The sequence below is a fragment of the Hypanus sabinus genome, chromosome 13, assembly GCF_030144855.1.
Source record: "Hypanus sabinus isolate sHypSab1 chromosome 13, sHypSab1.hap1, whole genome shotgun sequence".
In the NCBI taxonomy this organism is placed as follows: Eukaryota; Metazoa; Chordata; class Chondrichthyes; order Myliobatiformes; family Dasyatidae; genus Hypanus; species Hypanus sabinus.
Window position 1 is genome coordinate 62,594,778 of NC_082718.1, and position 18,069 is coordinate 62,612,846.

The 18,069-nt window shown below is 40.3% G+C and overlaps 1 protein-coding gene across 20 annotated transcripts in view; it reads right to left on the reverse strand.

Annotated features, from left to right (window-relative positions):
* Window positions 1–18,069, reverse strand: part of nr2c1 (nuclear receptor subfamily 2, group C, member 1) — a 139,167-nt gene that overhangs the window by 32,928 nt on the left and 88,170 nt on the right. For 19 of the 20 annotated variants that reach the window (XM_059987791.1, XM_059987787.1, XM_059987783.1 and 16 more), the window contains 8 exons: window positions 16,958–17,137; window positions 16,720–16,867; window positions 13,860–13,953; window positions 13,575–13,759; window positions 11,315–11,489; window positions 6,803–6,924; window positions 5,098–5,273; window positions 3,114–3,251 (listed from right to left, as the gene is read on the reverse strand). In XM_059987791.1, coding sequence (XP_059843774.1) covers window positions 3,114–3,251; window positions 5,098–5,273; window positions 6,803–6,924; window positions 11,315–11,489; window positions 13,575–13,759; window positions 13,860–13,953; window positions 16,720–16,867; window positions 16,958–17,137 — 1,218 coding nt within the window. The remainder of the gene's footprint in view (window positions 1–3,113; window positions 3,252–5,097; window positions 5,274–6,802; window positions 6,925–11,314; window positions 11,490–13,574; window positions 13,760–13,859; window positions 13,954–16,719; window positions 16,868–16,957; window positions 17,138–18,069) is intronic. The other variant, XM_059987793.1, reaches the window with a different exon arrangement.

Below are 18,069 nucleotides of genomic sequence, written 5' to 3' on the forward strand. Positions count from 1 at the left end.
ATAACCATAATAGAATCAATGAAAGACCTCACCAACAGGACAACTAACAGGTGTGCAAAAGACAACACACCAGTGTGCAAAAGACAACACACTTGCAAATACAAAGATGTAATAATAAATATAAATAAGCAATAAATATTGAGAATACGAGATGAAGGGTACTTGAAAATGAGACCCTGGGTTATGGGAACTGTTCAGTGATGGAACAAGTTATCCCCTCCATATCAAGTTAGCTTGGCGGCTCACTATTCCTAATTCTGGTGGCAAGAGTCCTGAGGCTCCTGTACCTTCTTCCTGATGGCAGCAGCGAGAAGCGAGCATGTCCTGATGATGGATGCTGTTTTCCTGTGACAACACTCTGTGTAGATGTGTTCAGTAGTGGGGAGGGCTTTACCCGTGATGGACTGGACTGTACCCACTACTTTTTGTTGGATTTTCTGGAAGGGCATTGGTGTTTTCGTACCAGGTCATGATGCAGCCACTCAATATACTCTCCACCACACATCAAGAGAAGTTTGTCAAAGTATTAGGTGTCACGTCAAATTTTCACAAACTCCAAAGGAAATAGAGGCAATGCCATTCTTTCTTCATAATTGCATTTACGTGCTGGAAGCAGGACACTCTTGTCCTCCCAACTTGAAAGAGTAAGTGCTGACTGTTCTCATTAACAATTACAAACCACCGAATGCCAATGTTAATCAGGCACTTGAGATATTGAATGTTAACCAAACAACCAACTGTGCAACCTGACACATTTTAAACCATAGTTAGGGACTTTAGTGAGGCTTGTTTGAAGAAATCTCTGCCCAAATATCATCAGCATATAACCTGTAGCACCAGGGGCTCTAATACACTAGACTTCTGCTGTTTTGCAATTAGGAACGCCTAACATTCCATGCTTAGGAAAGTTCATTACTTGTATGTCCTTCTCCTACCTTCATACAGGCAGAAGCTAAAGAGCAAAGCTCCAGAGACAAGGACAACAAAGAGGTGGTCGCAGAAGGCAGAGGAACAGCTACAGGATTGCATCCAGTCAGTGGGCTAGGCCACGTTCACGGACTCAAAGGATCTGAATGAATTGTCACTACTTTCAAGGACTTTATTAAAACATCGTGGATGAATGTGACCCCATAGTATCATTCAGGGTCTTCCCCAACCAGAAGCCCTGGATGAATCATGAGATCTGCAATCTACTGAAGCCAGATCAATAACATTCAAATCTGGTGACCAAGTAAGATACAAGAAGCCCAAACATGATCTCCAAAAAGCCCTCTCACATGTAAAGTGGCAATTCTGGACCAAACTTGAGTCAATGGGGGATACTTGATAGCTGCAAAAGGGCTTCAATGCCCTCTTAAAAAATGAAACCAAACAACATAGAGCAGGTGACATCAAGGCTTCACTCTCAGGTGAGCTGAACACTCTCTCTGCTTACTTTCACTGCCAAACACAGAGTAAACTTCACCAACTCCCACAGCCCTGGTGCCCAAAAAGAACATATTGTCCAGCATCTTTGTGAGGTTGCTGATGAAACACATCAACTCCTGCCCGAGAAGCAACTTGGATCTGCTCCAATTTAAGGGAGATGTACTAATCTCTCTCTTGGTACTTATCCTTGCAAGTGGAACAAGTGCCACACCTGCCCCAACTCCTCCTCCCTCACTACCATTCAGGGACACTTCACCTGTGAGTCTGTTGGGGTCATGTACTGAGTCCGGTGCTCCTGGCGGGGCTTCCTGTATATTGGTGAGACCCAACGTAGATTGGAAGACCAATTCACCAAGCACCTACACTCCATCTGACAGAAAAAGCGGCACCTTCTGGCGGCCACCCATGTCAATTCTACTTCCCATGCCAATATGCCAGCCTATGGCCTCCTTTACTGCCACAATGAGGCCACACTCATGTTGGAGGAGCCCCTCCCTATATTCCATCTGGATAGCCTCCTACCTGATGGTACCCTTCTTCCATGGTCTTCTATCCTCTTCTATTAGATTCCTCTTTCTCCAGCCTTTTATCTCTTTCACCAATCAACTTTCCAGCTGTTTACTAACCCTATCACATACTACCTTGTACTTCTTCCTTCCCTCTTTCCACCTTTTAACTCAGACCTCATCTTTTTCCTCAGTCCTGATGAACTGGACAAAGGTGGTGAAGAATCAGCATTTAGAACGGAGATTGAAAATTTGGCTGAGTGATGCCACAACAATGACCTCTCAGTGAACGCCAGCAAGACCAAAGAGCTGATTATTGACTTCAAGAGGAGGAAGCTGGACATCCATGAGCTAATCCTCATCAGGGAATCAGAGCTGGATAGAGTCAGCAACTTTAAATTCCTGAAAGGCCTAGTATGCAAGTGCAATTACAAAGAATGCACAGCAGTGCCTCTATTTCTTTGGCAGTTTTTGAAAATTCAGCATAATATCTAAAACTTTGACAAACTTCTACAGATGTGTAATGGAGAGTTTATTGACTGACTGCACCAAGGCCTGGTATGGAAACATTAATGCCCGTAAACAGAAAATCCTATAAAAAGTAGTGGATACAGCCCAGTCCCTCATGGGTAAAGCCCTTTCCAGCAGTAAGCACATCCACATGGAGCAGGAAAGCTGCATTCATCATCAAGAAACCCGACCATCTGGGCCATGCTTTCTTCTTGCTGATGCCATCAAGGAGGTACAGGAGCCTCAAGGCCTACACCACCAGGTTCAGGAACAGTTATAACTCAACCATCAGGTTCTTGAACCAATGGGGATAATTTCACTCACCCCAACACTGAACAGTTGCCACAACTCACTTTCAAGGACACCTCATCTCATGTTTTTGATATTTATTGCTTACGTATTATTATAATATAGTTTCTCTTTCATATTTGCACAGCTTGTTGTCCTTTGCACATCGGTTGTTTGTCCATCCTTTTGGGCACAGTCTCATTTGTTCTGTTGTGCTTCTTAGATTAACTGTGTACATCCACAAGAAAATGAATCGCATGGGTTGTATATAGTGATATACAATTCCTTCAATAATTAATTCACTTGTACTTTGTAATCTATAAGTGGTTTTTTGGAAGTCACACATAACTTGGTCAGTTTAGAAATTCAAGCTTTCTTCACCTGGACTAAAGAGGACAATTGCCTTCAGGTAGGCATACTCGTATCCGTCCAGAGATAGTTTAACCATGCTATTACAGAACTCCTGCAGCTTCCAGATGTGCTCCATCACCACTTTCACTCGGTCTGCTGACAATTTATCTGTTCATTAAAAAAAAAACACCATTATTCATCTTCAACAGAACTGATTAAATGAAATAAAACCCTCATTACAAACTAGAAACAACTATTCCTAACTGCTGCACTAATTTCACTGTCTCCACCCCCCACCAATTATTCCATTCACAGTGACTATTAATAACGTGAAATATTCCTTCAGTTTCCCCATGTGGCCTCTTGCATCCTCTCAACTTGAGGATGGGAGGCCTCAGTTGTTAAGAGATGCAAAGTTCAAAGATTCATAAGAGTACTGGATACTAATCTTACCCCACTGCACTACTGCCAAACCCTTCCCAGTAATTGAAATAATAAATTGACATGAATACTTATTCCTTCATGCAAGTGGAAATTAATTTGCTGCACAGCTTCCTAATGATTTACAAAGGGTTAGGATGCACAAGAATCCATAGCTATGCAAACTTTTCTATAGCAGTAGGTATAGCGAGCCCTTAACATCTGTGGGGGAGACTTGCTCCTGTGGAAACTGGCCAATCAAAAGCAAATCACATTGTTTAGACAGATTTAGACACCAATTGTGCATTGACTGGCCATTGTTGCAAATGGAGTCTTCCCCCATACACTCCCCACTTATTTAATAGACTCCTTCCCATAAATCTGGTTTAAAAAATCTAAAATGTTTCCTATTTTAAGAGCCTATGTTTGTAAGATAAATGTGTTCCCTATGTTTTCTGTGGAGCAACAAAACCATTGCTAAGTGGCATTTTAAATAGAATGAAGTTCTTTGACTTAGCAAAGATTTAAGTACAGCATTTGGGGACAGCTGTACATTCACAGCAACTCAAAGCGTTTTGAACCTCGGGTGGGGGTGGGGGGTGAGTACATAGAAGAGAATGAGCTGTAATGTTCGTCTGCATGGGTGAGCGAATCACGACAGTTTGTCCTAATCTGAGACTTAAGCTTAAAATCTACACTGATATTTCCATCCACCAAGGAAGTGGTATACTCTCAAAGACTAACTTCTACACAAGGTATTTATCTGAGGTCCCCAATGTACTTTTAGGAAAATTATACAGTACCATGGGAATTTTTTGCAAATATCAGGAAGGTTCTCTCTGTCGTCCTTCATCAACATCACAGACACAGGGTGCTTGCTATGCTCAAAATGGCTGCTATGTTCTCTGGATCAAAAGTGACTGAGTATTTCATTGACTGCAAAACACTTTTGGACTTGAGTGCTTTGCAGGACCTCCAGTTACACTGTGATATAGTGTAAAACAAACCATAGGAACACCTTCAAGATTCATTACTGCTTGGGGCAGCTTATAGAATGGATATATCATATGGCTGCTCAGCATTCTCTCTCAAGATCATGAAATGTGCCATGAATACACTAGTCCTCTGAACCTGTTCAGGCATTTATTTAAATCATGGCTAATCTGTGATTTCATTACACCATCCCACCTTCTTTCTCTTAATGCTGCCTGAACAAAATACCCAGATTTCAGCGGACCAGAACAGGGAAGATTTTTTTTGGCAGATCAGGTGGGAAGTGGAGCTGCAGATCCCTACCAGTTGAAGTGTATTTTCTGGGATCATCCTTGAATGGTCTCTAACTTGATAATCCCCCTTGTTATAAACTAACCTGCCAGAAAAAAATAGCTTCTATTTATCAAATCTTCAAATCATTTTTCAACATTTCATAGATAGCATGCACATGCTCTGTAACCTCATGGTACAGCACTTCAAAGTACACATGCACGATTAATCAAAGCAGTATTTTAGATGCGACCTTACTCTATGAAGTAGTATTGCACAGCACAACACACACATGCTCTATTATTCTATGATTCAGCATTTCAGAACACACATGAATCAACCGTTTGAAGATTAGCTCCCTGCCAACCTTGCTGGAGACTTGTTTGCAGATGGTTAACAATTGCAGTGAGTATGGTTGACAAATTCATCACTTGGGAACACTGGGCAAGACCAAGTGTAAACAGCTCATTCCAACAAGCGCGTACCAAAGCTGTATTATTGTCTGGCCTGTAGAACAAAATAATCAACAGAAAATTCTTAACCCTTAATAAAATCATGAGTACAAAAATAACACATTACTGCACATCATACTTTTAAATTATCCAATAACATTGCAAATTTGAGGGAAATGCTGTTTGATGAATGTGAAGTTTTTGAAAGAGGTACAATAAATACCCATGGAGGCGCCATGATTGATGGGTTAGAGCACACAGAACCGAAGACTATTGGCAAATTGGATTTAAAGTTCACTTGTTAATAGGAGGCAGGTGTTGTGGAGGGTTGCTTTTGGAAATGGGAAACATCTGAGCAGTGACATACCACAGAGGTTGGTGCGAGGACCTGCATCGTTGTTATAATCATTATGAGTTGGATGATACAATAAATGGTGTTGTTTATAATGAGTAGAGGTCCTTTAGACTACAGGACAATATTGGTAGTTGGAAATTGCTTGTGAGATGAAGAAGTTTAGGAGGACAAGCAAAATGAATGGTAGGGTATGAGAGAGTCTTGGGAACAGAGGAACCTTGTCCAAAGTTCTAAAATCCTTAAAGATGGCAGAAGTAGTAGATAAGGTGCTGAAGAAAGCACATGGGATTATGTGTCATTATTAACCAGGATATAAAAGCAGAGATGATGGTATAACTTTATAAAACAATGTCTGGGCCACAGCTAGATAACTATGCACAGCCTGGTCACCACACTACAGGAAGAATGTAATTGCTGTGGAGAGGGTACAGAGGGAAGCCTGGCCTGGGCTGGAACATCTCAGTTATGAGGAGGGACTGAATAGACTGCGTTTGGTTCCCATGGAGTGAGGAGGTTGATGGGGGGAGGGAACCTGAGAGAACTGTACAAAAAGTTTAGACGGGTTGCAATGAGGAAATTGTTCCACCTAAAAGGAGGTTGGAATTTGGATTGTGTTTACTCAATAAGTGGTGGTAGCTGAGATCATTACGAAATTTAACTATCTGGACAAGCACTTGAATTGCTAAGACAAAGGAGACCACATTGCAATTGGTGATATATGGACATGTTGTGCCAAGTAACTGTACAACACTTCTTTGAGAAGCTGCACGGTATTACAGCTGGGGACATTCTGAAGTTTGAAGTTCAAATCCAGCAACGTCTGTAAGGAGTGTGCATTGAATTTCCCTGGGTGTCCGGGTTCCTCCCACAGTTTACATAGTGGGTAGGTTAACTGACCACTGTAAATTGTCCCATGATTAGGTTAGGGTTAAACTGGGGTCGGCGGGGGTTGCTGGGCGCTGTGGTTCGAAGGGCCTTCTCTGTGCTGTATAGCGAGATAAATAGATTGTTACACTGCCAAACATTAATCTGGATCTTGAAGTTTACAAACAAATGTCAGTGAATATCTGAAAAAAAATAGTGATCAGTGGCCTGACAAAGCCAGACTTGCAGACAAACGATAAAAACTGTGCATTGCAGCCCATGGCCTGGGAACACTGCACATACACATTCACGTCACAGTAAGCTCCAAATGCCAAACTGAAGTAAAAGACCATTAAATCACTAACCCAAGAGCCTGGAAGGCTGGAATAGACCTTGCCCAATGCATGGATAGGAACAATAATCTTGATGCAGACTCGCAGATGTAGTGCACATTCAGATATTCTGGCATCGGTGATGGCATTGTTAGCTGAGGATAGCATACAAGAATTTACTTTAACATCAAGTTATACTACTATGGCAAAGGTTCCTTTTGTGGTAAAGTAATTCAAGTTTGCAGTTAAAATTAATAAAAACATATATTCTTGACAGCTATCTAGTTGATTTTTCATTGCTTCTAAATTTAGATTAGTCGAACAGGTATTTGAATCTGTTACCCCATTTGTGTATGACATCTTGATAGGATGGCCTTTACTTTCCACCTTTCTTCCCCATAGCTTCAGGAGCTATGTGTAACAAGTTCACAAGTGACAAACTCATTAGTCCCCTGATTGTTTTTATAATTAATTACTGCACATTTAGAATCAATGTCTTTAACGTACAGCAACAGGATATCGTGACCATTACTTTCCAAAACCGCTGGCTGCATCAGGAAATATAACCTAATGAGGAATTTTAAGGGAGCTAATTCAAAGATACAAAATGGAAAAACTGTGCAATTAGATTAATTTATTGAAGTCATAGAGAATTACAGCACAGAAACAAGCCCTTTGGCCCAAGTCTACGCTTAACTTCTATTACTATGCCTGGTCCTATCAACATACATCTGGGCATAGCACTTAAAACCCCTCCTACCCATGTACCTAGCCGATTTCTCTTAAATATTGAAATTGAACCAGCTTCTACCACTTCCACTGGTGGCTCATTCCACTCTCTGAGTAAAGATTCCCACCTCACATTCTTCTTGAACACATCATCTTTCACCCTTAACCAATGACCTCAAGTTCCAGTCTCACCCATCCTCAGTGGAAAAAGCTTGTTTGCATTTACCCTATCAATGCCTTCATACTTTGTATACCTCTATCAAATCTCTCCCATTCTCCTATGCGCTACAAAATAAAGTCATAACCTACTTAACCTTTTCCTATAACTCAGGCCCTCAAATCCTGGTAACACTCCTAAAAATTCTCTCTGCACTCTTTCAATTTTATTAATATCTCTCCTATAGGTAGATGACCGGAACTAGAGTGTTGCTGCCCTTGGAGACGAGTCACTGGTTCAAGTCGCTGTCCTGGGAGACGTTATCAAAATTCTGAGATTTTATCAATTGGATTGTTGTTCATATTAACCTCTTTTAGTTCTATTCTTGTTCTTTCTCATTCTTTCTTGTTGCCAATTGGTGGGCTAGGAGTTTGGGTGGTCTGTTAAGTTTTTGTGCAAGGGGGGGTTGGGATTTGCAAGTTTTTGTTTCTTTTTCTTTCCGTGTGGGGGGGAATGGATGTCTTTCTTTCAACTACTTCTATGGTGATTTTATGGTGATCTGGAGAAGACAAATTTCAGAGTTGTATTCTGCATATATACTTTGATAATAAGATTAATCATTGAACCTTTGATCAAAATGAGTCTTTGAAATTAGGCCTCAACAATTTCAACATCCCAACTTCTATATTCAACTGTTGATTTATGAAGGCCGAAGTGCCAAGAGCTCTCTTTATGGCCCTATCTACCTGTGACACTGCTTATAAGGAATTATGGATCAGTATTCCCAGATCCCTGTTCTACCGCACTCCTCAGTGCACTATCGCTCATCTTGCAAGATTTACCCTAGTTTGTTTCACACTTGCCTGCATAAGATTCCATCTGCCATTTTTTCAGCTCACTTTTCCAGTGGTCCTGATTCCACTACAAGCTTTGATAGCCTTCCTCGCTATTCACTACTGTCCCAATCTTGGCATAATCCACAATTAATCACATGTACATCAAAACTTAGTGAAATATGTCATATGCATTAACAACCAACCAACATAATCTGAGGATGTGTTGGGAGCAAGCTGCAAGTGTTGCTTCACATTCCTGTGCCACGAGAAATTCTACAGCAGCTGGAAATCCAAAGCAACACACACAAAATGCTGGAGGAACTCAGCAGGCCAGGCAGCGTTTGCAGAATTTCTCGTGTTTGTGATACCACTACTGCTGTGAAATCTCTTTGAGGGATGTCTACCCTGAAGATGACTTCTCCCCTTTCTTTCTAGTCCTGATGAAAGGTTTCAGCCCAAAACATTGACTGTTTACTCTTTTCCATAGATGTCTGGCCTGCTGAACTCCTCCAGCAATTTGTGTGTGTGTTCTTTAAATCAGTGATGCCTCTCTCAATCATCTGGCATGCATAGGAACTGTACCCAGCTGTTTCTGGTGTGAAAGGTACAAGGACAGGGATGGTACCTGACCAATTTTTCACCCGATAATGCTGATTTTTTAATCTAATTAATTCATTAGGACATTAAGGGTTGCAATTTAACACTAGGTACAAATATAGTACAGAAGTATTTAATTGCCTATAACGTGTGGTATGGCATCCAGAGATCTTAACATAAAAAGATACACAAAGATAGAAAAATTCCTTGAAGGCTATTATACTTTGGCAAGCTTGCATCACTCTTATCATTTAACTAAAGGTTTACCCCAAATAGACCACAGTCTGCAGGTGGTCATACCTGGGTATGGGCTGATTGGGCTTACCCATTGGTCTACAATCTCTAATAAGGAGAAACCAGTAGAGCAACTGAGATACAAGTGGACAGAAGAGCTGCAAAGCCTGTTGTAAAGCAGGTAACTGGGCTGGGACAACACAGCTGAGAACACAGGACAGGTTCTGGTAATAACTTTAGAAGGTTAAAAATGCAGCTTGGTATCAGATGTAAAGTGCCTAAATGAGGATAATGCACCATAATCAGATCAACTATTCATTTTTGACAACTATTTCCAAAATTGAAGCAGGGAGGGAAGGAGGATGGGAGGAGACATGGCAATCAAATAAACTAATTAAAATTTACTAAGCCCCAATTCTTTTGTCCCTCTCATTCTCCATTTCTCTCGCTCCATACTCCCCGACTCTCCTTCTCTCTCCTATCCTCCTATTGCTGTTGCTCAACCCCTTCAGCACCCCAGACCGCTCCCCCCACCCCGGCAACTTGCCATATTCCATTAATTCTCATTCCTACCTTTCCCTTTTCCATTAAAAATACTGGTTTCTATCATTGTTGATTAAAACATAACATATTTTAAAAATTTCCTGACCACCTCAATTACATTATCTTGCTAACCACGCTTATAATGAACAAAGTAAGTGATAGTGGCACATTTGGATAGCAGTAACAGGATCAGTCTGAGTCAGCATGGATTTATGAAGGGGAAATCATGCTTGACTAATTTTCTGGGCTTCTTTGAGAATGTAACTATAAAAATGGACAAAGGAGAACCAGTGGATGTAGTGTACCTGGACTTTCAAAAAGCCTTTGATAAGGTCCCACACAGGAGATTTGTGGGCAAAATTAGAGCACATGGTATTGGGGGTAGGGTACAAACATGGATAGAAAATTGGTTGGCAGACAGGAAACGAAGAGTAGGGATTAACAGGTCCTTTTCAGAATGGCAGGCAGCAACTAGGGTCGGTGCTGGGACCGCAGCTATTTACAATATACATTAATGATTTAGATGACAGGATTAAAAGTAACATTAGCAAATTTGCAGATGACACAAAGCTGGGTGGCAGTGTGAAATATGAGGAAGATGTTAGGAGAATGCAGGGTGACTTGGACAGGTTGGGTGAGTGGGCAGATGCAGTTTAATGTGAATAAATGTGAGGTTATCCACTTCGGTGGCAAGAACAGGAAGGCAGATTACTATCTGAATGGTGTCAAGTTAGGAAAGAGGAAGTATAACGAGATTTAAGTATTCTTGCACATCAGTCACTGAAAGTAAGCATGCTGGTACAGCAGGCAGTGAAGAAAGCAATAGCACGTTGGCCTTCATAACAAGGGGAGTTGAGTATAGGGGCAAAGAGGTCCTTCTGCAGTTGTACAGGGCCCTGGTGAGACCACACCTGGAGTAATGTGTTCAGTTTTGGTCTCCAAATTTGAGGAAGGACATTGCTTTGGAGGGAGTGCAGCGTAGGTTCACGAGGTTAATTCCCGGGATGGCGGGACTGACATATGTTGAAAGATTGGAGCAACTGGGCTTGTATACACTGGAATTTAGAAGGATGAGTGGGGATCTGATTGAAACATATAAGATTAATAAGGGTTTGGAATGCTAGAGGCAGGAAACATGTTCCTGATATTGGGAGAGCCTAGAACCAGAGGCCACCATTTAAGAATAAGGCCATTTAGAACGGAGTTCTGTAAATTTCACCCAGAGAGTTGTGGATCTATGGAATGCTCTGCCACAGAAGGCAGTGGAAGCCAATTCTCTGGATGCTCTCTCTGGAGTTCAGTGTGCCTGGCATATAATGCCTGTTGAAAATCCACAAATGGACAACGAAAGATGCCCTGCCAAAGGTTTTATAAGAAACAATACAAACAATGCAATGATGAAGAATCTAAAGGTCCCATAATTTGAACAAACAATGGACATTATCATACCTTGAAAGAAACATGCACATCACTGAGAAGAGGACCCTCAATCTCAACAATAGGAAGGGACTGCTCTCCACTGATTAGCTGGATATTGGTGCCCGAAGTATCCATGCACTCTGCTGAGTTCTGAACAGCTGATCCTTCTGCAGGATTTAGTGCTTTTGCAAGTGTATCAAATGCTCTGAAAAACCAAAGGTCAGAAAATGCAGACATTTTATCCATCTAACACTGACTGGCTTACTTCTGCATAACAATTGTCAAAAGGTCAATAATGCAGTGATGTAGATGCAGAACAAATAAAGGAATCAACTGATTGAAGTGGGTTACACTCCAATGCTACAAGATAAACTTTGAAATTAGGAAGTCTATATCTCAGCAGCATAATTTTGAATGATCCCAGACTGTTCTTTCTTTTACTACTTTAGTTTCACCTTGCAAAGTGCTTTTGTGAACCATAGGTTGCACAATGTTACACAACCATCTCCAAACAAGATAACCACACAGGCATAGATTGAATTTTTCCAGCAGATTACCAAATTATCAAGAAAAAGTAATTGATCAAAACTATACATATAGTTTAAAAGATTTTACAACTGTCCACAATAAAAGTGTGCTTATTGTTGCAGTGTTTTTGATAATCAGTAATTTATAAAGCTAACAGACTTTTGTTGTGTTCTATGAGGGACATTTGACATAAAAGTATAGAGTTTATGCTTTAATTATATAAGGCATTGGAGTACTATGCATCACATTGATCATCTTATTTAAGGAAGGATGTAAATACATCAGGAGCAGTTAAGGTAAAGTTTATTAGAATAGCTGGATTGTCTCATGAGAAAAGGCTGGACAAGCCATGCTCGTATCTGCTAGAACTTTGAAGAGAGAGGAAACACACAAGAGGTTTTGACAGGTTGGATATGGGTAGGATATTTCCTTCAGTGGAAGAATCTACAATTAGGAGTCACTCATTTAAGACAGTGCTGATGAAAATATTCCTCTCAGAGACTGTGAGTTTCTGAAGATGCCTTTGTCAGTGGAAATGGACGAAGCAGCTCTGAATATTTTAAAGCAGACGTATTTAGATTCTTATTAAGAAACGGGACAATTCCTGGAAACAGAGTGGCATCTGTAGTGTAGGTGACCTATATATTAATGGAAACTTTGCCTCATTTGTGCAGTTACAAGCAGTTTACAATATCCCTGCATCTAGTTTTTTTTAGATATTTACAAATTCAAGATTATGTTAGGAAATATATACCTAATTTCGAAGGTTTAGACAAACATGAGTCCCTGGAGGCAATAAATAAATTTGATCCGGTTACTTGTAGCGCCGTATCCTATTTTTATCAGATCCTACATAATGGAGCTCGGGTGAATACTGCAGGTCTTAAACAGGCATGGGTGGATGAATTGGGTATAGAACTGACAGAGGAGGTCTGGGATGAGTGTTTAAAGAGTATCCATGATCGTTCAGTCAACGTCAGACACAGACTCATACAGTTTGAAACAATACATAGACCCCATTATTCCAAAGAAAAGTTGAACAGCTTCTACCCTGATGTTTCACCAGTTTGTAAGAGATGTAAATCTGAGAACAGTAACTTGTCACATTCATTCTGGTTATGTTGTAAGCTTTATGAATACTGGAAAAATATTTTTCACTGTTTCTCTGAGGCTTATGGGAAGCAGACTCACTCATAGCCATCCTTGGAGCAACAAACTCCCTTTCATCAGCCAATAAGTATGAAAAAATGGCTATATTGTTTGGGATGGTGATTGCTAAGAAGTTAATCCTGCAAATGTGGAAAATGGACTCTGTGCCTACATACGATCTGTGGCTGAGAGAACTGGCAAATACTTTAAATTTGGAGAGACTGAGATTATGTAATGAGGACAGAGGGGACATCTTTGAAAGGATATGGGGCCCTGTTTTGGACTTTCTTACTGGGTGAGGACTGAGGTTTTTGGTGCGGTGCACCTCTGCTGTATGTTTACTTTTGCCTTAATATTTTTCTCCCTTTTGCTGCTCAATATTTAATTTGATTTTGTTAAGGTCGAGGGTTTTGTGAATGTGCTGTATTTTTTTTTGTAGAAAAAAAATAAAAATTATTTTAAAAAAAGAAAAGGGACAGAACATTTGTGTGGATAGGTGAGAATACGGTGTTGAGATTTGAATCAGATCAGTCAACTTACTGTTTGGTGCAGCAGGCTCAAGGGCTGAACAGTTTATCCTTGCTTCTAATGCATATATTTTTAAAATAATTACCTGGTAATATCACTGGCAGACTGGTCATCTTGTTGCATTTCTGATAAAGAACCATCACCATTACTTAAGGCATCAATGCCTGACAAATCAGCACTACTTTGGGATAGATCCTTTGACTTGCTCAGGTTTGCAAGTGATGTGACTACATTTGCAAGAGTGCTTAAATCACCTTGACAGGTTTCAGCCTGAAATAAGTAAAGTACCAGTAATCAATAACTGTTTATCCAAATGTAGAATTTACAGCAGTGTATGGAAATCTGCAGAATAAACTGGACCATATTATACCTTGTTCTCAGATGTGAGGAGCATAGCACTCTCCGTTTTCATCAATGGCTGTTGTATATTTACCAGCATACCTGGCTCTAGAAGGCCTCCAGATCTTGTTGAAACAAAAAAAAATTAAAAGCACTTGCACTTGCACAAACTCCCTCTCTATCTCCCCCAAGTCAATTTATTAATACTTTTTTAAATGTAACATGCCATTGCATTATCACATTATCAATATTTGTTCTTACTGATGGCACCACTATCCCTTTCAGTTGCAGTATTTCTTTCCCAGCATCTGAGTGGTTGGGTATTCTGAATAAATTGGCTAGTTCATATGAGCAATTTCTTTCTGTGTTTACTGCCAATAGGATTATATTTTGCTTCAATTTGAGATGAATTTTGCGTATACAAACCAGGAAGGAAATTAACAGAAGAAAGTGAGTTATTTTAGACAGTGTAATTTCTGAAAAACTCCACACAGTTTACTTCTTAACAAATGGCTTCCCTAAAGAGGTTGAACAATCTTCAATATTATTATCTTTTAAAATCAATCACCAATCTTATTAATAACAGCAAGAAAGCAATCTTGAGATAGTGCCAGGGAACAAAGTGACCAAAGGTGACATCCTTCAGACAGTTCACAAAACAACTACTTTTTCTTCTTCTTTTACTACTTCTACTATTGGAACCTGGAATTTACATTCTGATGATGTGTGTTTTGGCCAATTGAGTGATTTGGCACTTTGCTGTCACCAAGGGAATTCAGTGAGGTTTAGAGTGGAGTGTGCAGCCTGGAGGCCAAGAAGCCTGGAAGTGGGGTACAAGCCCTTTAATCTCACCAATTAAAGCATTGAGCAAGATTTAAATCAACAAAGACATAAGTGGATGATGAGTGGGTGCTCAATGCCATCTGCCTGTGTTGATTGGTTTCCTTTGCTCGGTGCTCGTGGAGGAAGGTGCCTGCATTTAACTCTCTCTCTCCCTCGATGATACCAAAGGAGGATAGTGCTGGAGTTTTGGGTCTTGGGCAAGGTTTAATTGACTTGGTTTGTTGATCAGACACTGCAGTTCATGTTACATGTGTCTCTGGTTTCTGGTTACTCTTTTTTTAAAAAATTGCTATTTTGTGTGATTTTGATCACTGTGGACTGGCTCTGTGACTACTGAACAGTTTCAATGTCTCTATGGTTTAATTTTTAATGTTTAATTTTCTGTTTTCTTCACTTTTTTTTGCTGTTTGCAGCATGATTTGTTCTTTTTTGTATGTAAGGGGTTGATGTTTTCTTCGAATGGGTTCCATGCTTTTTCTTTGTTTTGTGGCTGTCTGTGGGAAGACAAATCTCAAGGTTGCATACTGAACACATACTTTGAACATAAATGTACTTTGAAATTTTCAGAGAGAAAGTACGTCAGTTTGATCTTCTTGGTACTCAAACCAGATTAGCATTACAACTCCATTTTTTCCCTATATTAAACAGCCTGTTATGGTCCAATAGGTTTATACCATGGCCAAGAAAGTTCACCAGTGATTCCTCTTCCTCAGGAGGCCAAAGAAATTCGGCATTCTTCTTTGACCCCCACCAATTTTTAAATCAATGCACCACAGAAAACATTTTATACAGATGCCTCTCAGCTTGGCATGGCAACTGCTCTCTAAGTGACCACACATTGCAGAGTTGTGAACACAGCTCAGCACATCACAGAAAGGAGCCTTCCCTCCATGGGCTCTGCTTATACTTCTCACTGCCTCATTATACCAGCCAGCATAATCAACAACCCCACCACATTGGAGATTCTCCCTTCTCCCATCTCTCATCAGGCAGAAGATAGGAAAGAGTGAAACACGCACCACCAGATTCAAAGATACCTTCTGTCTTGTTGTTGTAAGACTACTGGTTGGTTGCCTAGTACGATAAAATGGATTCTTGATTTCACAATACAACTTGGTATATATACCTCATTTTCTACTTGTACTGCTCTTTCTCTATAACTGGAACACTTACTGCATGGTTACTGTTTATTCTTGTAGTACAGACAGTCCCTAGGTTATGAACACGTTCTGTTCCTGAGTCCGCCTTTAAGTCCGATTTGTATGTAAGTTGGAACAGGTACATCCGGTATTATTTAGCATCAGTTAGTCAAATGTTTGTCTTAGTATATAGTATATATTTTACCTTTCTATGCATATAAAACACTTAAGAAATGTATATATTCCAATAATTAAACCCCTGCATTGCTTGGTAATAATTGTAGCTTTCATCAGGCAGGGCCTTTCACATGCTCCGTTATTGTCATTTTATCCTTTAAAATTGTTCCGATCGTTGACTGACTGTAGCCTAACGCTTTTCTAATGACCGACGGTATTTCACCTCTTTCTGTTTGCTTCATTATTTCCACTTTATTTTCAATTGTGATCGTTTTCCGTCAACGGAACAGAAACACTGCGGGGGGCAGGTCCCGAGCTCTGCCAGGTCCTAAAGTCCACCACACCGAATTCCCTAGGTCCTAAAGTCCACTGCACTGAGACAGGTTAAATGGGACAAGTGACTGTAAAAGTGGGGAAGTTGGGGGGGGGGGGTGGTTAGGGTGAATCTTGCTAAGAAAATCTTTAAGCCAAATACAAAGTTACACACTCAACTCATTGTCAAAGGCAACGACTTAAAATGGCGGACTGTATTCTCCTCCCTTGGTTCGTAAGTATGAGTTGTTGATAAGTTGGACGTTCGTAACTCGGGGACTGCCTATATCTCAATGCACTATTGGTATGAAATGATGTGTATGGATGGCATGCAAGACAAGTTTTCCATTGAACCTCGGTACATATAACAATAATAAACCAATTTACCAATTTAAATTGCCCTCTAACTGACAATGGTACCTTGCACTTTCCTTGTCTGTTACAAAGGTCGGTGTTGCAGCCAAGGGACTACGCAAATCCTTCCTGATGTAAATCTTTTCAGTTGAAGCTGCGCAGTTTGCAGACTTCTCTCGAGAAACTTCAATTGGTTTCCGTTCACACTGAACAGCTATTGAGAAAGCAAATGCTGTTAACATTTTACAACTAAATTACTGAATGGGCTCAATGATATCTTCTGGAGGTACAGGCCTTCACTTACAATCTTGCTTCATTCCCAGTGCTAGGCATCTCTGCAATCGACAGTACTGGCAGCGGTTTCTGTGGTGCTTGTTAATCACACAGTCCTTTGACCCTCGGCAGACATACACCAAGTTCTTCCTTATACTTCTCTTGAAGAAGCCTTTACAGCCTTCACAGCTCACTGCCCCATAATGACGTCCTAAATGGTTAGGGAAAATCAAATAATCTACTAGGTACAAATGGAAATGATTCTTCAAAATAAACTTACAATCACCAATGAAAAATACTGAAATATTTCACAATACTCCAGCATTTAACAAGCACAGAGAATGAACAAGAGCAGCTTTAAGCCAATTGTTCCTTCAACCTGCTTCACTATTTAATGTTTGGTGTTTAATATGCAGAGCAATTTTTCCTCTCTCCCCATTACATCTCAACTCCTTTATAGTTGAAATGTTTGTCAGCTTCTACCATAAATACTTTTAGTGTTTCCACCATGAAAGTTAACAAGTTAAAGCACTCCAAAGAATCATGACCCGCAGAAGAAATATTGCCTCATCTTAAAAGAACAATCCATTATTACAAATTATTTATTCTACTTTGTGATCAGTTTTTCTGGAGATTAACATTTTAAACGATCATAAGAACACAAGAAATAGGAGCAAGAGTAGGTCATCTGGCCCATCAAGCTTGCTCTGCCATTCAATAAGATTATGGCTAATCTGGCCTATCTGCCTTTTCCCCATAACCTTAAATTCCCCTACGTATGCAAAAATCTATTTAACCTTGATATAAATATATTTACTGAGGTAGCCTCCACTGCTTCATTGGACAGAGAATTCCACAGATCCACCACCTTTTGGGAAAAGTAGTTCCTCCTCATCTCCATCCTAAATCTACTCCCGCGAATCTTGAGTCTATGTCCCTATCAGTGGAAACAACTTTCCTGCCTCTATCTTATCTATTCGTTTCATAAGATCGTCTCTCATTCTTCCAAATTCCAGTTTCAATGAAAATTAGTGCAGTGCACACTGTAACACTGGGTTTGAGTACAGTCCCAGGCAACTCAGCCTCTCCTTATAGTCTAACCCCCTCATCTTTGAAATTAACCCGGAGAACCTCTTCTGCACC